Genomic DNA, 23,598 nt, shown 5'->3' with positions numbered 1-23,598 from the left:
ACAAGTTTCTCTAGTCTGGCTTGTTGGAAATGGAGCTTCTTCTAATTCTGTGGAAGTTTCAGTGCTTGTTTAGGTCAGTTTTTCAGTATACATTCTTTGCTTGTTAGCTTCTCTTTGTCTAGTCTTGTGGACTCTCACTACTAAAATAGACACAGCTTAGTATTCAACAAAATAATGAACAAATGAGTGAATGAATTTTCTAGACATACTTCTGTAGCGCCTTCTCTGTACCACTATCTTATATTTCCAGTATGTTGTGCCACAAATTTCACTTGCTTCAGTAACCTTGAAATTCTCTGATTCTTTAGCTCCATAAGGCTGCTATGATCTGTGTAAGGCTCAACTTTGGTTTCTTAGGCATCACATTTTCTGCTGCTTGTTCTTTGATGCTCTACTTTAATAGTTATTTATAAGAGAAAGATTAGTCTGGTACTAATTGCTCTGTCAAGACTGGAAGCAGAAGTCTTCTATACATTTTGAAATCGTGGAATTACCTGAGGAATCAGATTTAGAATTACTACATCTTCTTGTGGAATGAAGTCTTGTATCATTATGAAATTCTTCTCTTTATCTCTGATTGTAAATCTTGTTTAATGTCCCCTTCTTAAAATTAATAAAGCTAGCTCTATATTGCAGGGGATTTTTAAATTTGTTTTTGAGTAGTGTTTGCATTATATATCCTTATCATCCTTATACATTTAACCTTTTTTTGTCTTTTTATTTGAAGTATTTTTTTAATAAACTGTATATTTGGGATTGGTTTGTTTTAAACCAATCTGTATATTTAGGATTGGTTTGTTTTAAACAAGTAGTCAATAGATGTTTGTTAAAATGATTACTTTTATATCTTTTTAAAAAATGTAATAGGATCAACTTTTTTTACATTTTTTTTTTGATACTCTTTTCCATTATGGTTTATCATAGGATATTGAATATAGTTCCCTGTGCTACACAGTAGGACTTTGTTATCCATTCTATGTATAAAATAGCTTGCATTTCTAACTCCAAACTCCCAATACATTTGTTAGGATTGGTTTTTATTTTAAATTGTAATCTTTTTTTTTTAATCGGAGATTTTAGTTTATTTATATATTTTTTTAATTTTATTTTATTTTTAAACTTTACATAATTGTATTAGTTTTGCCAAATATCAAAATGAATCCGCCACAGGTATACATGTGTTCCCCATCCTGAACCCTCCTCCCTCCTCCCTCCCCATACCATCCCTCTGGGTCATCCCAGTGCACTAGCCCCAAGCATCCAGTATCGTGTATCGAACCTGGACTGGCAACTCGTTTCTTACATGATATTTTACATGTTTCAATGTCATTCTCCCAAATCATCCCACCCTCTCCCTCTCCCACAGAGTCTATAAGACTGTTCTATACGTCAGTGTCTCTTTTGCTGTCTCGTACACCGGGTTATTGTTACCATCCTTCTAAATTCCATATATATGCGTTAGTATACTGTATTTACGTTTTTCCTTCTGGCTTACTTCACTCTGTATAATAGGCTCCAGTTTCATCCACCTCATTAGAACTGATTCAAATGTATTCTTTTTAATGGCTGAGTAATACTCCATTGTGTATATGTACCACAGCTTTCTTATCCATTCATCTGCTGATGGACATCTAGGTTGCTTCCATGTCCTGGCTATTATAAACAGTGCTGCGATGAACATTGGGGTACACGTGTCTCTTTCCCTTCTGGTTTCCTCAGTGTGTATGCCCAGCAGTGGGATTGCTGGGTCATAAGGCAGTTCTATTTCCAGTTTTTTAAGGAATCTCCACACTGTTCTCCATAGTGGCTGTACTAGTTTGCATTCCCACCAACAGTGTAAGAGGGTTCCCTTTTCTCCACACCCTCTCCAGCATTTATTGCTTGTAGACTTTTGGATCACAGCCATTCTGACTGGTGTGAAATGGTACCTCATAGTGGTTTTGATTTGCATTTCTCTGATAATGAGTGATGTTGAGCATCTTTTCATGTGTTTGTTAGCCATCTGTATGTCTTCTTTGGAGAACTGTCTATTTAGTTCTTTGGTCCATTTTTTGATTGGGTCGTTTATTTTTCTGGAATTGAGCTGTAGGAGTTGCTTGTATATTTTTGAGATTAGTTGTTTGTCAGTTGCTTCATTTGCTATTATTTTCTCCCATTCTGAAGGCTGTCTTTTCACCTTGCTAATAGTTTCCTTTGATGTGCAGAAGCTTTTAAGGTTAATTAGGTCCCATTTGTTTATTTTTGCTTTTATTTCCAATATTCTGGGAGGTGGGTCATAGAGGATCCTGCTGTGATGTATGTCAGAGAGTGTTTTGCCTATGTTCTTCTCTAGGAGTTTTATAGTTTCTGGTCTTATGTTTAGATCTTTAATCCATTTTGAGTTTATTTTGGTGAATGGTATTAGAAAGTGGTCTAGTTTCATTCTTTTACAAGTGGTTGACCAGATTTCCCAGCACCACTTGTTAAAGAGATTGTCTTTAATCCATTGTATATTCTTGCCTCCTTTGTCAAAGATAAGGTGTCCATATGTGCGTGGATTTATCTCTGGGCTTTCTATTTTATTCCATTGATCTATATTTCTGTCTTTGTGCCAGTACCATACTGTCTTGAGGACTGTGGCTTTGTAGTAGAGCCTGAAGTCAGGTAGGTTGATTCCTCCAGTTCCATTCTTCTTTCTCAAGATAGCTTTGGCTATTCGAGGTTTTTTGTATTTCCATACAAATTGTGAAATTATTTGTTCTAGCTCTGTGAAGAATACTGTTGGTAGCTTGATAGGGATTGCGTTGAATCTATAAATTGCTTTGGGTAGTATACTCATTTTCACTATATTGATTCTTCCAATCCATGAACATGGTATATTTCTCCATCTATTAGTGTCCTCTTTGATTTCTTTCACCAGTGTTTTATAGTTTTCTATATATAGGTCTTTAGTTTCTTTAGATAGATATATTCCTAAGTATTTTATTCTTTCCGCCACAATGCAGTAAGATTAGATCTCAATTACAGGAGAAAAACGATTAAAAATTCCAACATATGGAGGCTGAACAACACGCTGCTGAATAACCAACAAATCACAGAAGAAATCAAAAAAGAAATCAAAATTTGCATAGAAACGAATGAAAATGAAAACACAACAACCCAAAACCTGTGGGACACGGTAAAAGCAGTCCTAAGGGGAAAGTTCATAGCAATACAGGCACACCTCAAGAAACAAGAAAAAAGTCAAATAAATAACCTAACTCTACACCTAAAGCAACTAGAAAAGGAAGAAATAAAGAACCCCAGGGTTAGTAGAAGGAAAGAAATCTTAAAAATTAGAGCAGAAATAAATGCAAAAGAAACAAAAGAGACCATAGCAAAAATCAACAAAACCAAAAGCTGGTTCTTTGAAAGGATAAATAAAATTGACAAACCATTAGCCAGACTCATCAAGAAACAAAGGGAGAAAAATCAAATCAACAAAGTTTATTTATATTTAATGAGATTGATAGAATTTTATTTAAATCTTTTTTCTTGCTATTTGTTTTCTATTTGTCTCATTTATTCTTTGTTCATATAGTTTCCCTTAATTCCTTTTTTCTTATCTTTTTAAGGTATATTTTTAATATTATACTTTCTCCTTTATTACTTTTTAGTATACTATTCTTCTAGAGGTTACCATATATTTTAGTATACAAACTTGATTTACTACAGTCTACCTAAACTTCATTCTTTTAGCACCTCCCAAATAATACAAGTTTTTAATACAACATTTTAATGCCATTATTTATCTTTTGCCCTTAGTTCTTTTGTTGTCAAATATTTCACTTGCACATGTGTTAAAATGCCACAAAATATATTGTCACCTTAGTTAGCAACTATTTACCCAATGTGGTACTCTTTACTTCTTTTTTTGTAGTCTGTGCTTCCATCTGGAATTTTTCTCTTGAATCTGAAGTTATTCTTTAGAGGCACTTGTAGTTTAGGTCTGCTTTTGACTAGTTTTCTCAGCATTTTGTCTGAAACGTCCATTTCGCCTAAATTTCTTAACAAATTCTGAAAAGAATTCCATATTAATTGTGTTTTGTTTCATCATATATATGCCATTCCATTGTCTTCCAACTTCCATAAATGTTGAAAAATTAGCCAATGATTTTATTATTCTGCTGAAGACATTGCCTTTTTACCCACTGAATTTTTGTCGTTGCTTTCAAATGCTTTGCTCTGATTTCCTTTGGTGGGGATTTGAGGGGTTTCTGTAGGTTTTTGTTATTTTGTATATATCCTGCTTGGGAGAAAGCATTGGCACCCCACTCCAGTACTCTTGCCTGGCAAATCCCATGGACGGAGGAGCCTGGTAGGCTGCAGTCCATTGGGGTCGCTAGGAGTCGGACACGACTGAGCAACTTCACTTTCACTTTTCACTTTCATGCATTGGAGAAGGAAATGGCAACCCACTCTGGTGTTCTTGCCTGGAGAATCCCAGGAACAGGGGAGCCTGGTGGACTGCCGTCTCTGGGGTTGCACAGAGTCGGACACGACTGAAGCAACTTAGCAGTAGCAGCATCCTGCTTGGGCTTTCCTTAGTTTCATTAATCTGTAGGTAAGTGTCTTTTAATTATTTATGAAAATTATTAGCCATTATATCTTCATATATAGTTTCTTCCTCTTTCTTTCTCTTTATGTCTATGATTCCAATTATCTATATGTTAGATCTTTTTAATATATTCCACTCGTTTCTTACATTCTTTTTGTTTCTACTTTCTTTTTTCATCTGGTCTTCAGTTTGGATAGTTTTTATTAGCCTGTCTTTGGATCACTATTCTAGTCTTCTGCTATGTCTAGTATGCCATTAAACAAATCTAGTGATTTCTTAATTTCAGATACTATATTTATCAATTCTAGAATGTTCATTAGATTTTTAAAAAATAGATTCCAATTTTCTGTAGAAATTCACATTTCCATCTGTATTTTAGAACCAGAGCTCTATTTTCTTGAACATATTTTAATGTTAGTTATTTTAAAGTCTGTGACTTATAACTGTATATGAGATCTTTGTTTAAGATGTTTCTTTGCCTCATAATTTTGAACATGTGTATGTATGTTTGTTAGCACACCTCATAATTTTTTGGTGCAACATGTGGATGGAAATAATAGAGGGGCTGATGTGAATTTGATGATGTTATCTTTAAAGTAGTTTATGTTTTCTTGAAAGGCAAGTAGGATGGCAGTTACCCTTCATTCTGTTGAAACCTGGCTTTAGGCTTTTTTATCTTTTTTTTTTTTTTTTGTGAGTTAAAGTTTTTATTTTTTTTTGCATATTGCTTTTATTTTTTTTTCATTTCATATATGATATTATACATGTTTCAATGCCATTCTCCCAAATCATCCCACCCTCTCCCTCTCCCACAGAGTCCAAAAGACTGTGCTATATATCAGTGTCTCTTTTGCTGTCTCGTATACAGGGTTATTATTACCATCTTTCTAAATTCCATATATATGCGTTGGTATACTGTATTGGTGTTTTTCTTTCTGGCTTACTTCACTCTGTATAATAGGCTCCAGTTTCATCCACCTCATTAGAACTGATTCAAATGTATTCTTTTTAATGGCTGAGTTAATACTCCATTGTGTATATGTACCACAGCTTTCTTATCCATTCATCTGCTGATGGACATCTAGGTTGCTTCCATGTCCTGGCTATTATAAACAGTGCTGCGATGAACATTGGGGTACACATGTCTCTTTCCCTTCTGGTTTCCTCAGTGTGTATGCCCAGCAGTGGGATTGCTGGGTTATAAGGCAGTTCTATTTCCAGTTTTTTAAGGAATCTCCACACTGTTCTCCATAGTGGTTGTACTAGTTTGCATTCCCACCAACAGTGTAAGAGGGTTCCCTTTTCTCCACATCCTCTCCAGCATTTTTTAGAGCTGGTATATTTCATATGTTCTTATTCTAAGGCTCATTTGCCTACAGGCTTGCCCCTTTTCTCTCACCTTAAATCCTGATATATTTACTAGACCCCTCCCCCATGGCAGAACTTAAACTCCAATCTGTGTCTCTTCACCACCACAAACCTCTTTTGCCTCATACCTGCTTTTTTCTGGCATTTCTTTTCTTGGTTGGAAGGTGTCTTAACTTTTGCATGTGCAGGTGGTAGATCAGCCCTTGCAGGGAATTTGTATATAAATATAGGAATAGGATCCTTCACAGTTGCCTCTGTTTTACTTCTCAAATCCCAAACAGTTTGACAACCCTCAACTCCTAACTTTATTTCCTTATAGGTGTGCCACTTGAGTTCTAGTTCCTTGTACCATAATTTGGAAAATACCATAGACAGAAAAGCTAGGGTGTCTGTTATCTACATTGTTTCCTGTGAGGAATATAACTTGTAAGACCCTGCCTACATTTGTTGCTCTCTTCATGCAGTGAAACTGGTGCCACACTTCGGTTTGTAGGGAGGAGGAGAGTCCTAGAAATTTGAATGACAGGGTCAAAAAGTACGGGCTATTTTGAAAGGAGTATGACCTTTGGTCAGCCATCTTGAGGCCATCCTGAAGTGATCCTTCTTCCAGCTCTTACAGAGACTTGGACAAATTAAACTAGAAAAAAACAAGACAGGAAAGCACCTTGACATGGTTTACATAAATCAACTTAGAGTAGAGAAGGATGTTGAGTTGTCCGAGGGAAAATGGAAATATCTGACACAGGACACCCTTTGTTCCTTAACATTTACTCTCTGTTTTCATTTTGGAGAAAAATCTATATCCCAGACAAAGAAGACGTTTGAAATACCATCAGTTTTGGTATCATTGTGGGCAAATGTCCATTCAATGATACTTTCCTGAAACTTAAAATACTAGGCATGCAACCAGTATTTTACACATAAATACAGACTATGTGAAGTCCCATTTCACATAGCAGGAGACAAAAAGGATAATGGGTAAAATAAATATAACTACCTGGGTCTCTGCTGAATAGCCAACAAAGTTGGTAATCAGGAAAGTTGAAAGTTTGTAGTAATGGAATTTGGTAATCATAGCTGCATTCTTCCAATATTCTTTGCATGAATATTATCCTCTACCATCTACTATTATCCTCTACCATTCTTCTGGCTAGATAGAATTCTTTCAGTTCAGTTCACTCAGTCATGCCAACCCTTTGCAACCTCATGGACTGCAGCACACAGGATTCCCTGTCCATCACCAACTCCCAGAGCTTGCTCAAATTCATGTCCATCAAGTCCGTGATACCATACAACCATCTCATCCTCTGTCATCCCCTTTTCCTCCTGCCATCAATCTTTCCCAGCATCAGAATTTTTGTAATGAGTCAGTTCTTTATATCCAGTGGCTAAGGTATTAGATCCATCTGGAGCTTCAGCTTCAGCATCACTCCTTCCAGTGAATATTCCTTTAGGATTGACTGGTTTGATCTCCTTGCTGTCCAAAGAACTCTCAAGAGTCTTCTCCAACACCACAGTTCAAAAGGATCAATTATTCAGCACTCAGCTTTCTTTATGGCCAACTTGCACATCCATACATGACTACTGGAAAACCACAGCTTTGACTAGATGGACCTTTGTCGGCAAAGCTTTTTAATATGCTGTCTAAGTTTGTCATAACTTTTCTTCCAAGGAGCAGGTGTCTTAAATTCATGGCTGCAGTCACCATCTGCAGTGATTTTGGATCCCAAGAATATAAAGTCTATGACTCTTTTCCCCATCTATTTGCCATTAAGTGATGGGACCAGATGCCATGATCTTAGTTTTCTGAGTGTTGAGTATTAAGCCAGATTTTTCACACTCCTCTTTTAATTTCATCAAAAGGCTCTTTAGTTTCTTTTTGCTTTTTGTCATAAGGGTGGTGTCATCTGCATATCAGGTTATTGATATTTTCCCCAACAATCTTGATTGCAGCTTGTGCTTCATCCAGTCCAGCATTTCCCATGATGTACTCTGCATAAGTTAAATAAGCAGGGTGACAGTATACAGCCTTGATGTACTCCTTTGCCAATTTGGAATTAGTCCATTGTTTCATGTCCAGTTCTAACAGTTGTTTCTTGACCTACATACAGATTTCTCAGGAGGCAGGTAAGGTAATCTGGTATTCCCATCTCTTTAAGAATTTTCCACAGTTTGTTGTGATCCACACAAGTCAGGACTTTGGCATAGTCAGTAAAGCGAAAGTAGATATTTTTCTGAAATTCTATTGCTTTTTACATGATACAACAAATGTTGGCAATTTGATCTCTTGTTCCTCTGCCTCTTCTAAATCCAGCTTGAACATATGGAAGTTTTCAGTTCACAAACTGTTGAAGCCTAGCTTGGAGAATTTTGAGCATTACTTTGCTAGCGTGTGAGATGAGTGCAATTGTGCAGTAGTTTGAACATTCTTTAGCATTCATTGCCTTTCTTTGGGATTGAAATGAAAACTGACCTTTTCCAGTCCTGTGGCCACTGCTGACTTTTCCAAATTTGCTTGCATATTCAGTGCAAGACTTTCAGAGCATCATCTTTTAGGATTTGAAATAACTCAGCTGGATTTCCTTCACCTCCACTAACTTTGTTCGTAGTGATACTTCCCAGGGTCCACTTGACTTCATACTCCAGAATGTCTGGCTTCAGGTGAGTGATCTCACCATCATGATTATCTGGGTCATTAAGACAATTTTTGTATAATTCTTCTGTGTATTCTTGCCACCTCTTCTTAGTATCTTCTGCATCTGCAGGTCCATACTGTTTCTGTCCTTTATTGTGCCCATCTTTGCCTGAAATACTCCATTGGTATCTCTGATTTTCTTGAAGAGATCTCTAGTCTTTCCCATTCTATTGTTTTCCTCTATTTCTTTCCTTTGATCACTGAGGAAGGCTTTCTTATCTCTCCTTGTTATTCTTTGAAACTCTGTTTTCTGATGGGTATATCTTTCCTTTCTCCTTTGCCTTTTGCGTTTTTTCTTTTCTGAGCTATTTGTAAGACCTCCTTGGACAATCATTTTTCCTTTTTCCATTTCTTTGTCTTGGGGATAGTTTTGAGTACCACCTCTTCTACAGTGTCACGAACCTCCATCCATAGTTTTTCAGGCACTCTGTCTATCAGATCTAATCCTTTGAATCTATTTGTCACTTCCACTGTTTAATCATAAGGGATGATTTAGGTCATACCTGAATGTTTTAGTGGTTTTTCCTACTTTCTTCAATTTAAGTCTGAATTTTGCAATAAGGAGTCAAGATCTGAGCCACAGTTAGCTCCCAGTCTTGTTTTTGCTGACTTTGTAGAGCTTCTCCATTTTTGGCTGCAAAGAATGTAATCAATCTGATTTCGGTATTGACCATCTGGTGATGTCCATGTGTAGAGTCATTTCTTGTGTTGTTGGAAGAGAGTGTTTGCTATGACCAGTGTGTTCTCTTGGTGCAACTCTGTTAGCCTTTGCCTTGCTTCATTTTGTACTCCAAGGCCAAACTTGCCTGTTACTTCACTTATCCCTTGACTTCCTACTTTTGCATTCCAGTCGCCTATGATGAAATGACATCTTTTTTTGGTGTTAGTTCTAGAAGGTCTTGTTCACTTCAGTTGCTCAGTCATGTCTGACTCTTTGTGACCTGTGGACTGCAGCACACCAGGCCTCCCTGTCCATCACCAACTCCTGGAGCTTACTCAAACTCATATCCATCGAGTCGGTGATGCCATCCTACCATCTCATCTGCTGTCATCCCCTTCTCCCACCTTCAATCTTTCCCAGCATCAGGGTCTTTTCCAATGAGTCAGTTCTTCACATCAGGTGGCCAAAGTATTGGAGTTTCAGCTTCAGCATCAGTCCTTCCAATGAATATTCAGGACTGATTTCCTTTAGGATGGATTGGTTGGTTCTCCTTGCAGTCCAAGAGACTCTCAAGAGTCTTCTCCAACACCACAGTTCAAAAGCATCAATTCTTCAGTGCTCAGCTTTTATAGTCCAACTCTCACAGCCGTACGTGACTACTGGAAAAGCCACAGCTTTGACTAGATGGACCTCTGTCAGCAAAGTAACGTCTCTGCTTTTTAATATGTCTAGGTTGGTCATAGCTTTTCTTCCAAGAAGGTCTTGTAGGTCATCATAAAAGCATTCAGCTTCAGCTTGTTTGGCATCAGTGATTGGGGCATAGACTTGGGTTACTGTGATATTGAATGGTTTGCCTTGCAAACAAACAGAAATCATTCTGTCATTTTTGAGATTGCACCCAAATACTGCATTTCAGACTCTTGTATTGACTATGAGAGCTACTCCATTTCTTCTAAGGGATTCTTGCCCACAGTAGTATATATTATGATCATCTGAATTAAATTTGCCCGTTCCAGTCCATTTTAGTTCACTGATTCCTAAAATGTTGATGTTCACTCTTGCCATCTGCTGTTTGACCACTTCCAATTTACCGTGATTTATGGACCTAACAGTCCAGGTTCCAATGCCCTATTGTTCTTTACAGCATCAGACTTTACCTCCATCACCAGTCACTTCCACAGCTACGTGTTGTTTTTGCTTTGGCTCTGTCTCTTCATTCTTTTTGAAGCTATTTCTTCATTCTTCTCTAGTATATTGAGCACCTACCAACCTGGGGAGTTCATCTTTCAGTGTCATATCTTTTTGCCTTGCCAGACTGTTCATGGGGTTCTCAAGGCAACAATACTGAAGTTATTTGCCATTCCCTTCTCCAGTGGACCACGTTTTTGTCAGAACTCTCCATCATGACCCGTCCATCTTGGGTGGCCCTACACAGCATGGCTCATAGTTTCATTAAGTTAGACAACGCTGTGATCCATGTGATCAGTTTGGTTAGTTTTCTCTGATTGTGGTTTTCATTCTGTCTGCCCTCTGATGCATAAGGGTAAGAGCCTTGTGGAAGCTCCCTAATGAGAGGAATCTGGGTCTTGTGCTAATGGGCAGGACCGTGCTCAGTAAATCTTTAATCCAATTTTTTGTTGATGGGGTAAAGCCAAACTATGGGATTGCCTTCAAAAAGATTTATGCTAGCACTGTTGTATTCAGTGCCTCTGACCCCGTGGCAGGCCACTACTGATCCATGCCTCTGCTGCAGATTCCTGGAAGCTCACAGGCAAGTCTGGCTCAGTCTCTTATGAGGTCACCACTCCTTTCTCCTGGGTCCTAGTGTACACAAGGTTTCATTTTCACCCTCCAAAATCTGTTTCCCCAGTTGCGAGGAAGTTCTGTAATCAAATCCCACTGGCCTCCAAAGTCAAATTCCCTGGGGTTTTTCAGTCCCTTTGCTGGATACCCAGGTTGGGAAATCTATTGTGGGTCCTAGAACTTTCTTAACAGTGTGAGAACTTCTTTGGTATAATTGTTCTCCAGTCTGTAGGTCATCTGCTCAGTGGCTCTATGGTGGGGTTAATGGCCACCTCCTCCAAGGGGACTTAGACCACATGGCGTTCCTTCCAGGTCTGCTGCAGCCAGAGAGCCCCTGTCCCTGCAGCAGGCCACTGGTGGCTGATCCATGCCACCACAGGAGATACTCAAACACTCAAAGGCAGGTCTGGCTCAGCCTTTGTGGGATCTCTGAGTCCTGGTGCGCACAAGGTTTTGTTTGAGCCCTCTGAGCATCTCTGGCGGGTATGGAGTTTTCATTCTAAACATGATTTTCCACCTCTTAGAATCCTGTTGGGGCTTCTCCTTTGCCCTTGGACATGGGGTACCTTTTTTTGGTGGGGTCCAACATTCTCGTGTTGATGGTTGTTCAGCAGCGAGTTGCAGTTTTGGAGTTCTCACAGAAGATGAGTGCATGTCCTTCTCCACTGTCAGTGTCCTAGAATTCTTTACCTAGTGGTAAACTCCAAATTCTCTATTCTGTGAAATCCAAGTCTTTGGTATTCTTGCATTTTGGGGATCGGTACAGTTTTCCACTGACCAATACAATTGGGAAGAGGAAGTTAAGTGCTGCCCCACTGAGCTTCCAGGGTTCCAAATAGTGTTACCTATTATGTAGCAGCTGCCTTTGTTGTATAGTGGGAAATTGATTTCCTCTTGTCATCAAATCAGTTACTCTACTAATACAATATGTACCTGTTGGTTCAACTGCGTGAAAAGCCCCTAAATGTCCAAAAGGTAGCCTCAGCTCCCAATTAATCAGTTTTCTGATAAAAGTTAATATTCCTGCCCTTTTAAGCAGTAGAACCATAAAATCAACTAAGCTAAGATTTCATTAATGGGAGGTAAAGAAAATTTTTTTCACGTGAGTCATTTAGTATAATGATGAGATGGACTGCTTTTACTTGTACTTTTTTATTCCTAGACCTATGTTCTCTGGCTCTGGGGGAGACTGTACAATATATTGGCTGCTGATTTAACACTAATAGAGCATTCTTCATTTGATCCTCACAATATTGTTTCCAAGTAGATGCCCTAACTGAATCTTCAACAAGGCATTTCTCTGTCTAACCAAGCCAGCTGCTTCTGAATAATAGAGCCTGTAGAGAGAGCAGTGAAATCCATGGGCTTGATCCTATTGCCACACTTCTTTTGCCATACTATATGATTTGGTTGGAGGTAGTGTTGTGATGGATAAGACATTTTGTAAATCTAACAGTGGTGCTGTAGAACACTTGAGGCAAAAAAGAAAGAAAATCTGTGTTTGAAACATCAATCTGTCCTTTTGATGACAAAATACTGTTCATGCCATGGTAGGAGAGGTCCAGTATAATCAATCCCAACTGATTCTTTTAGGGAATGGTGCTATACTGAAAACTCAGCATTGACTTTGCATTGGGGAGCTTAAGTATTCACAGTGACAGTAGCCAGGTTAGCATTTTTAAGTGAACAACCATGTTATTGAGTTCTTTTTTTATATCCATACTTGTTACCATAGAATTTTGTTTGTGGACCTATTGAATAAGCACTGGATTGGCCAAGGAAAGAAACTGGCTGACATCCTCAGAAAGGGTCATCTTGTCCACCTGAATAATGAAAGCCTTCATTAATATCTTCAGATCCTCTGCCCATTCAAAGAGAGCCATTACATACCTCTTCTCCATAACTTCTTGTCACTAATTTTACATTTTTTCTTCATATCCCCAGTCATCTGGCAGTCTCATTCATCACTTTCCACAAGTCAGTCTATTCTAGATCCAAACCTCTGTCCATTTCTCCTTAAACATGAAACGGGCAACCAAGTTTGAATAGGGTTATTCTTCTGGGATCATCCATTCTGGCTGACACCAGCATCCAGTACAGATCTGTTTGTGAACCATGCTCTTTTCTCTTTCTCTCTTTTTTAATTTTCTTTTTTTTTTTTAATTTTCTTTTATTTTTAAACTTTACAATATTGTACTGGTTTTGCCAAATATCGCAATGAATCCACCACAGGTATACATGTATTCCCCATTGTGAACCCTCCTCCCTCCTCCCTCCCCATACCATCCCTCTGGGTCATCCCAGTGCACCAGCCCCAAGCATCCAGTATCATGCCTCGAACCTGGACTGGCGACTTGTTTCATACATGATATTCTACATGTTTCAATGCCATTCTCCCAAATCATCCCACCCTCTCCCTCTCCCACAGAGTCCATAAGACTGTTCTATACATCAGTGTCTCTTTTGCTATCTCATATACAGGGTTATTGTTACCATCCTTCTAAATTCCATATATATGCATTAGTATACTGTATTGGTGTTTTTCTTTCTGGCTTACTTCACTCTGTATAATAGGCTCCAGTTTCATCTACCTCATTAGAACTGATTCAAATGTATTCTTTTTAATGGCTGAGTAATACTCCATTGTGTATATGTACCACAGCTTTCTTATCCATTCATCTGCTGATGGACATCTAGGTTGCTTCCATGTCCTGGCTATTATAAACAGTGCTGCGATGAACATTGGGGTACATGTGTCCCTTTCCCTTCTGGTTTCCTCAGTGTGTATGCCCAGCAGTGGGATTGCTGGGTCATAAGGCAGTTCTATTTCCAGTTTTTTAAGGAATCTCCACACTGTTCTCCATAGTGGCTGTACTAGTTTGCATTCCCACCAACAGTGTAAGAGGGTTCCCTTTTCTCCACACCCTCTCCAGCATTTATTGCTTGTAGACTTTTGGATTGCAGCCATTCTGACTGGTGTGAAATGGTACCTCATAGTGGTTTTGATTTGCATTTCTCTGATAATGAGTGATGTTGAGCATCTTTTCATGTGTTTGTTAGCCATCTGTATGTCTTCTTTGGAGAAATGTCTATTTAGTTCTTTGGCCCATGTTTTGACTGGGTCATTTATTTTTCTGGAATTGAGCTGTAGGAGTTGCTTGTGTATTTTTGAGATTAGTTGTTTGTCAGTTGCTTCATTTGCTATTATTTTCTCCCATTCTGAAGGCTGTCTTTTCACCTTGCTTATAGTTTCCTTTGATGTGCAGAAGCTTTTAAGGTTAATTAGGTCCCATTTGTTTATTTTTGCTTTTATTTCCAATATTCTGGGAGGTGGGTCATAGAGGATCCTGCTGTGATGTATGTCAGAGAGTGTTTTGCCTATGTTCTCCTCTAGGAGTTTTATAGTTTCTGGTCTTATGTTTAGATCTTTAATCCATTTTGAGTTTATTTTTGTGTATGGTGTTAGAAAGTGTTCTAGTTTCATTCTTTTACAAGTGGTTGACTAGTTTTCCCAGTACTACTTGTTAAAGAGATTGTCTTTAATCCATTGTATATTCTTGCCTCCTTTGTCAAAGATAAGGTGTCCATATGTGCGTGGATTTATCTCTGGGCTTTCTATTTTATTCCATTGATCTATATTTCTGTCTTTGTGCCAGTACCATACTGTCTTGAGGACTGTGGCTTTGTAGTAGAGCCTGAAGTCAGGTAGGTTGATTCCTACAGTTCCATTCTTCTTTCTCAAGATAGCTTTGGCTATTCGAGGTTTTTTGTATTTCCATACAAATTGTGAAATTATTTGTTCTAGCTCTGTGAAGAATACTGTTGGTAGCTTGATAGGGATTGCGTTGAATCTATAAATTGCTTTGGGTAGTATACTCATTTTCACTATATTGATTCTTCCAATCCATGAACATGGTATATTTCTCCATCTATTAGTGTCCTCTTTGATTTCTTTCACCAGTGTTTTATAGTTTTCTATTTATAGGTCTTTAGTTTCTTTAGGTAGATATATTCCTAAGTATTTTATTCTTTCCGTTGCAATGGTGAATGGAATTGTTTCCTTAATTTCTCTTTCTGTTTTCTCATTATTAGTGTATAGGAATGCAAGGGATTTCTGTGTGTTGATTTTATATCCTGCAACTTTACTATAATCATTGATTAGTTCTAGTAATTTTCTAGTGGAGTCTTTAGGATCATGTCATCTGCAAACAGTGAGAGTTTTACTTCTTTTCCAACCTGGATTCCTTTTATTTCTTTTTCTGCTCTGATTGCTGTGGCCCAAACTTCCAAAACTATGTTGAATAGTAATGGTGAAAGTGGACACCCTTGTCTTGTTCCTGACTTTAGAGGAAACGCTTTCAATTTTTCACCATTGAGGATAATGTTTGCTGTGGGTTTGTCATATATAGCTTTTATTATGTTGAGGTATGTTCCTTCTATTCCTGCTTTCTGGAGAGTTTTTATCATAAATGGATGTTGAATTTTGTCAAAGGCTTTCTCTGCATCTATTGAGATAATCATATGGTTTTTATTTTTCAATTTGTTAATGTGGTGTATTACATTGATTGATTTGTGGATATTGAAGGATCCTTGCATCCCTGGGATAAAGCCCACTTGGTCATGGTATATGATCTTTTTAATGTGTTGTTGGATTCTGATTGCTAGAATTTTGTTAAGGATTTTTGCATCTATGTTCATCAGTGATATTGGCCTGTAGTTTTCTTTTTTTGTGGGATCTTTGTCAGGTTTTGGTATTAGGGTGATGGTGGCCTCATAGAATGAGTTTGGAAGTTTACCTTCCTCTGCAATTTTCTGGAAGAGTTTGAGTAGGATAGGTGTTAGCTCTTCTCTAAATTTTTGGTAGAATTCAGCTGTGAAGCCGTCTGGACCTGGGCTTTTGTTTGCTGGAAGATTTTTGATTACAGTTTCAATTTCCGTGCTTGTGATGGGTCTGTTAAGATCTTCTATTTCTTCCTGGTCCAGTTTTGGAAAGTTGTACTTTTCTAAGAATTTGTCCATTTCTTCCACGTTATCCATTTTATTGGCATATAATTGTTGATAGTAGTCTCTTATGATCCTTTGTATTTCTGTGTTGTCTGTTGTGATCTCTCCATTTTCATTTCTAATTTTATTGATTTGATTTTTCTCCCTTTGTTTCTTGATGAGTCTGGCTAATGGTTTGTCAATTTTATTTATCCTTTCAAAGAACCAGCTTTTGGCTTTGTTGATTTTTGCTATGGTCTCTTTTGTTTCTTTTGCATTTTTTTCTGCCCAAATTTTTAAGATTTCTTTCCTTCTACTAACCCTGGGGTTCTTCATTTCTTCCTTTTCTAGTTGCTTTAGGTGTAGAGTTAGGTTGTTTATTTGACTTTTTTCTTGTTTCTTGAGGTATGCCTGTATTGCTATGAACTTTCCCCTTAGGACTGCTTTTACAGTGTCCCACAGGTTTTGGGTTGTTGTGTTTTCATTTTCATTCGTTTCTATGCAAATTTTGATTTCTTTTTTGATTTCTTCTGTGATTTGTTGGTTATTCAGCAGCATGTTGTTCAGCCTCCATATGTTGGAATTTTTAATAGTTTTTCTTCTGTAATTAAGATCTAATCTTACTACATTGTGGTCAGAGAAGATGCTTGGAATGATTTCAATTTTTTTGAATTTACCAAGGCTAGATTTATGGCCCAGGACGTGATCTATCCTGGGGAAGATTCCGTGTGCGCTTGAGAAAAAGGTTAAATTCATTGTTTTGGGATGAAATATCCTATAGATATCAATTAGGTCTAACTGGTCTATTGTATTGTTTAAAGTTTGTGTTTCCTTGTTAATTTTCTGTTTAGTTGATCTGTCCATAGTTGTGAGTGGGGTATTAAAGTCTCCCACTATTATTGGGTTATTAGCATTTGCGTCCCTCTTTTGTCTCTTTTTTTGTCTTTTATATTTTTTCCTACCTCCTTTCGAAGACTTGGGTTCCTTTTCTGGGTGCCTGATGTCCTCTGCCGGCATTCAGAAGTTGTTTTGTGGAATTTACTCGGCGTTTAAATGTTCTTTTGATGAATTTGTGGGGGAGAAAGTGTTCTCCCCGTCCTACTCCTCTGCCATCTTAGCTCCTCCCCCTCTTTTCTCTCTTGTAGAACTCCCCCAAGAAGCCACAGGAGTGGGCTAAGGGAGAGGGGTTAAACCAGATACTGTGAGAATCTAAACTGCCTCTTTATGAAGTTGACTTGTCCCTCTTGGATCTCTTTAGGCCTACTCACTTGCATTTTATAGTGAAATGCTGCTGTGTTGCCCAATGTTAAATGTTTCAGTCCATCAGTTAATAAGTAGTTCATGATGGGCAGTTCAGGTTGCAGAATCCTTTGGTGTCCTGTGGTCAGACATTGGTCTTTACCAAGATTTTGCTTTTAAATGGGGAATTATCTCCAGAGTAGGGTGTGGTCTTTCTAAAAACTATAGAACTGTGTGGTCATTATCTTTCAGGGAATTTCTAGAGTCTTTTAACAACAGCTCTATCACAAACACTTTGAATACCACTGGGTCTTCTGGGTCATATATCTCATGTGGCTGAGGAACTTGAATTGAGGCCTGGACCTGCAATATAGCCCTTTCTTGCTGGGGGCGTTACTGAAAACTGACAGCCTTATAGAGTTACCCTTCAAAATGGGTCAGTATAGTGTATATAGCACACTTTCAAATTCCAGAGGCCCACCAAGCTTTGTACTTCTTTGCAGTTGGCCTTTCAAGACACAGAATCTTGTCCTCCACTTTAAAGGAAACTCCTAACGTTCAAGACACTACTGGACCCTTAGAAACTTCATTTTTGTGACACATCCCTGAACTTGTTGCCCTTCTTCTACCCCACATTTGCCTTATTCGTGTACTACTCCTACCTGTTTCTTGCCAACAAATCCAGTTAACAGCACCAAAGTCATTGACCAGCATGGTATTCTTTGAAATAGTAAGATGATCAAGTACTCTCCAGACTAATGAGGACAGAGAGCAGTAAAATTGATAGATCCCTGGGATGAGACAGTTAAGATGTTCTGTTGCCCATGTAATTTAAATGCAAATGGAAGTAGCTAGAGACTGTCAGTCAACTGTGCTCCCTGGAATAGTGCTATGGAGATGTGCTAGGAGGCTTTGTGATCCCTTTGAGCCCTTCGGAGAAGGACTCAAGCTAATATTTCACCAGGCTAAGTCCCCATTCTGACTGATGACTCACATTGGAGTTTAAGAATTACAGGATCCTTTAGGGTCATTACCTAATAACTTGCCAGAATATCTCAATAATTCCCATTCTTTAGTGAATGGGCTCCCACATGAATATCTCTTCCAAAATTGCTTGGGGAAATTTTTACAGTATATACCTGTGGCCATATTACAGGACCTTCCTTATTCTGTGCTATTCCCAGAATGACAAATATCTGAGTTTGTTTTTATTCATCAACTTTATTAAATAATTTTAGTCAATGACCTGCATAGACATTATATTTAAAAATTCAATATACAAATAAATACTTCAGGATAAATAATTTAACTGAATTTTTTAGAGCCCGTAGGGCTTACAAAAAGAATCTTAAAAGATCCATATTTATCATCTTAAGACTAACAGTTACAAAAGGTAGGAAAACATATATCAAAAAATAAATATAAATTTTAAATATTTAAATAAATAGAAAGCCTGATAGTTTAAAATGAGAGGCACTTAGTGATCAAGTCATTGTTGAGTAGATGCTTTGACAAAAGGTAATCCATTTGTTCAGAAATTCTACAGCGTTTACTGTTGCATCATCATATTCACATGTGAATCTTGTTTCAGATCCCTACAAAAGAAAACATTTTAATTTTGTTTTAGTTCAAAGTAGTTTACCTTATATACAATTATTTTCAGTTCAAGTCTTATAGAGTTATGGCCTTTATTTTCAAGTATATTAAACATATTAACATTCACATTTTCTTCAAATGACCAAAATTATGTGCCTAAATTAGTGTGTGTTATGATATCCAGATAGTGACATATAAGCTGTAATTTAACTTGTGCTTTTTATCCTTTAGGATGTCTATTAATTAATGAATTTTGTACTTTGACAGATGGATGAGGAAAGAGAGCCATGAATCTCTCACATCACCCAAGTTCCTTGTATATTTCATGCTTCCTATGTGTTTAAAATTCTTAAGGTCCTGAAAGTGAGTATTACCTCTAAATAAAAAGTTAATTATCTGGTCCATTGGCCATTTTACTGGTTGCCATTTTTTTAAACAAATCACTTAGTTCTTCTACCAAATGATAGGAAAACCCCATTTAAAAAGTATTTTGGGTAATCAGAATTAGCTATTCTGGAAGATGATCTGAAAAAAATTTAAAAATATAGTAGGTCCCCTACATCCAAATGAGTTCTGTTCCAAAAGCGGGTTTTGTAAGTTGAATTTTGTTTGTAAGTCCTACAGAGTTAGCCTAGGTACCCAATTTAACACAGTCAGCTATATACTGCTGCTTTTATACTTGCTTCTAGACATCCTGGGCTTGAAACAAAAATACCCACTACTACTGTACTCTATACAGTACTACACAATAAAGTACACAAAGCACATCACTTGTAGAGGATGCAGGAAAGTGACAATGTATGCCAGACATGTGCACTAACTTTTATGATTGGACATGTGAATGCACATTCACATCTTTGAAAGTCCACAACTTAAAGATTCATATGTAGAGGACTTACTGTATATAATGACTCCTGTCTCCTTTCTTTGAAATTCAATTCAGTATCTTCTCCCAATCCCAGTTTTGTGTTAATGTGAGGGGTGACAAAGTGCATTGGTAGGGGCTTGTCCCTGAGTGGATGGTAGATAGAGGCCCTCTAGCTTACACTTCCCAGATCCACAATTTGTCACCTAACATAAAAATGACTTATATTCATAATGGAATTTAAATGCATGAGTACTTCACAAATACCAAATGTTACACAATGTTAAAATGCCCTTCCATTTATTTTATTTCCAGGAGAACAAATATAGTAATATTTTACCTGTAGTTCCAAAACGATTCTCTTGATATTGTCCATTGAATCCTTGATCTCTCTGGGGTTCAGGTTTTTGCTTGGAGCTAAATTTAGCACTTCCTCTAGAAGTTTGAGTTCTTCTAGTAAACACTTAAGATGTTTCAATTCTGTAGCCTTGAATAGTAGTAAAAATAATTATCAGATCAATTTTCCCTGACTAAAGGTCAGAATCAGAAATTAATATCAAAATTTATTTTATTAATAGAGACAGTATATAGTTTGTACCAATTCTCTGTTTCTCAGCATTACTATAAAGATGGATCAATATAGTTTACATTATAAAACTGGAAAAATTAGAGTTTAGCTGCCCGTAGTTAGCATTAACTGTTAGTTAACAAATAATAAGTCATTAATTTCAGCTTAATTTGGCTTTGCAAAAAAGGCAACATTTCTGCACCCAAATGCAAATTACCAATATAGGTTGAATTCTTTTCCAGTCTGTGTAGAAATTATTAGAGCCAAGAGTAGTCATAATTTGGAAGTGTAGGTTCACATTCTATGATTCTAATATTTTAATAATGTAAGAGTTATGAATCATATAGAATGTTAGGGACAGGGAGCTCTTGGATGCAATCTGTCACAATCGCAACATTTTATAGATTAGTTAATTGTAACTACTTAGTAATGGCTTGATATAGCAAGGCCCATAAAACTGCATCTTAATTTTTTATTTTTCTATAAAAATTATAGTAAGATGCATTGTTAAACATAACATCTCAATCAAATAAAAGCTTACAGTATTTGAAGGATTTTTGGATAGGCTCCCTGATTCAGACATGTACACACACAAGTACACACATATACATACTTATTTATATAATGATAATATTTCATATTTCTATGGTATATTATAATTTCAAAGTGTTTTGTCCTAAATAAGTCCATTTAAGTCTCACAGCCACCTTTTGACATACGTAATACACTGTGTTATCACCATGTTACAAATAAGGAAACTAAATCTCAGAGTTTAAGTGTCTTCCCCAAGGCCACATGACCAGGTGGTGTGTATGTGTGTGTGCTCAGTTACGTCTGACTCTTTGCGATCCTATGGACCATAACCCACCAGGCTCCTCTGCCCGTGGGATTATCCAGGAGCCAGAATTAGATGTCAGTTCTTTTTCTTTATAACATTATCATAACAACTTTTGAATTAAATGTTTTTGCACCTCTTTAAATTCTTTTGCAAACATGGAATAGTTGTAAAATGGAGAAATGAATGGAGTTTATCACATTACTTTTAGTTTCAGATAGATTTTGTGTTGTCATTTAGAAACTGTTAAATTTCAAAGAATTCTACCACCCTGTACATAATCTGTTACCTCACTTTTAGAGAGAGAGGTAGGAATACACCACGTACATCTTATGACATTTTCATCTAATGCTCTTTCAACTTGCTACTAAAAATTAATAAGTTTAAGGCTTAAGTTTTTGACATGAACTTGGAACTCTTTCCCTCAGAATAGTCTAGTGTCTTTATGCTACTGGAAGTAAGAGTTATGTGACTCTGATTAAGTTGGAGGAGCATCTGTATTTCCTTTTCATCTTTTAAAAGGGTAGTTTGAAAAAAAAGGGTGAAGAAAGTGAAAGTGTTAGTTGCTCAGTCATGTCTCTTTGCAACCCCATGGACCGTAGCCCCTCAGGCCCCAGTGTCCATGGGATTCTCCAGGCAAGAATAACTGGAGTGGGTTGCCATGCCCTTATCCAAGGGATCTTCCTGACCCAGGGATTGAACCTAGATCTCCTGCATTACAGGCAGATTCTTTACCTTCTGAGCCATCAGGGAAGTCTCAAAGGGTAGTTTGATATCTAATGTCCTCAAAGTTGACCCTTAAAACACAGTTTTCTTATGGGCTATTCACCCAAGGACAAGCGCTTTTTAGGATCAGAGTCTTGGCCATTACCTTTGACTGGCATAACAACTGGGAAACTTGACACACCTAGTGTATCTCTAGGAGCTTGGATGATGCTTATCTGTCTGAATCCCCAGACAACCAAATGGAACTTTTAGTCTTGGAATATAAGTCATATAGCACCAGAAGTGTCTGGGTTTATTTGCATAAAAGATGTGTAAGTCCCAGTTTTTACTCTATACTCTCCAGGAAGAATTTTGTCCTTATTATTACTTCTAATTGTTACTCCTTATATGGCATTTCTCATATGCCAGGCACTATTCTGAGTACTTTACATTTATTCATTAATTCTCACAAAAGTGTATGAAGTATATACAATTATCATTTACATAAGATACTGTGTCACAAAGAGAATAGGTAACTTGCTCAAGGTTACAAAAGCTTGGACATGGCAGAGCTGAGATTTCAGGTTAAATAATCTGTCCTAGGATCTGTGCTATGGATTAATGCTATACTGCCTCTTGAAGGAAGATCCTTAAGAATCCTTCCTAAAACAATAAAGGATTTTTTCAGATGGGCCCTCTGAAATCAGTTTTGCTAATTTGAATGGTAAAGTGATATGCTCAAGTATCTCCAGAGTTTTATATTTTTAAATAAAAAAGTAAGTCAACACAATCTTTTTAAATATTAAATTAAATATTTAAATTAAATATGCAGCAATAAAGTGCGAATATTATTCCTTTTTTCCCATTTCCTCTACCCCAAAATATACATAAGTATATATTTTTAAAAAACTGCAAAGCCATTTTTCAGAAGCCCATTATCAAACTTGAGATTCTTTTTAAAAAGATACTGAAGTTACTATTTCTTCTCCTCAGATGAAGTGCTATTAATCCAGTTAGTGTGTAAATTTTCACATTACTTTCAGTTTTCTTAAAATTGAACATAGAAAGTTGTACTTACGTTAACCTTGGGCACGTAAAAGTCAAATGTATGCATCCTGGAGAGCTTGAGGTTCTCAGGATTCTGAGAAAGCATAACAGGTTGTTATTTAAAAAGCAGACTCTAGTTAGAAAAATTAACTGTAATAATTTGAGTAAGAAAGAAAATAAACTTACTTTAACTTTCTCCAAAAGCAACTGTAAATCCAGCAGCAATGACTTCACTTCTTTCATTGTGTTCCCCGTAGAGCTTGAAGTAGGTGCACCGTTTGCAACGAGTGCAAGAGTTAGTGCAATGCAAGACAAGAGTTGTATCTTGTACATTGTGGCAGGAGTTGAGGTTACTGTGAGTAGTGATTAGAGAAGCAGATAGGAAGTTCTAGAACAAGAGAAGCAATTTATACTTTTAATTCTGGAAAAATATGATGGGGGTGTCAAAATGTTTTACATATTACACATACTTTCAAAGATTCTACCTGTGTGGCAAAAAGCATTACCTTTATTTTTCCTCTTCTGATGACTCTTTGGAATTTCTTTAAACCCCCATAAACTGACTGAATGGATTTAGGTGAAATCCCTCTTGGTTACATTAGCCCACACTTAGGTGGCAGTTCTAATTCATACAACTAACGCCTTCTGTATGAAACA

General features: G+C 37.2%; 2 protein-coding genes across 3 annotated transcripts in view; one reads left to right on the top strand and one right to left on the bottom strand.

Annotated features, from left to right (window-relative positions):
• The window catches only part of ADAD1 (adenosine deaminase domain containing 1), an 85,694-nt gene extending 66,357 nt beyond the window's left edge, over window positions 1–19,337 (top strand). For both annotated transcript variants that reach the window (XM_024977595.2, XM_059876282.1), the window contains one exon: window positions 19,189–19,337. In XM_024977595.2, the coding sequence (XP_024833363.1) occupies window positions 19,189–19,196 (8 nt within the window). In that variant the 3' untranslated portion in view covers window positions 19,197–19,337. The remainder of the gene's footprint in view (window positions 1–19,188) is intronic.
• Window positions 18,527–23,321, bottom strand: IL2 (interleukin 2). The gene is made up of 4 exons (NM_180997.2): window positions 23,128–23,321; window positions 22,973–23,035; window positions 20,127–20,273; window positions 18,527–18,920 (listed from the first exon to the last, which is right to left on the bottom strand). The coding sequence occupies exons 1-4, from the start codon at window positions 23,272–23,274 to the stop codon at window positions 18,810–18,812; spliced, it is 468 nt and encodes a 155-aa protein (NP_851340.2). The 5' UTR covers window positions 23,275–23,321; the 3' UTR covers window positions 18,527–18,809.
• Window positions 23,322–23,598: the final 277 nt, after the last annotated feature.

Source organism: Bos taurus, chromosome 17, assembly GCF_002263795.3.
Source record: "Bos taurus isolate L1 Dominette 01449 registration number 42190680 breed Hereford chromosome 17, ARS-UCD2.0, whole genome shotgun sequence".
Lineage (NCBI taxonomy): Eukaryota > Metazoa > Chordata > Mammalia > Artiodactyla > Bovidae > Bos > Bos taurus.
This window is presented reverse-complemented; position numbering and strand designations above follow the sequence as displayed.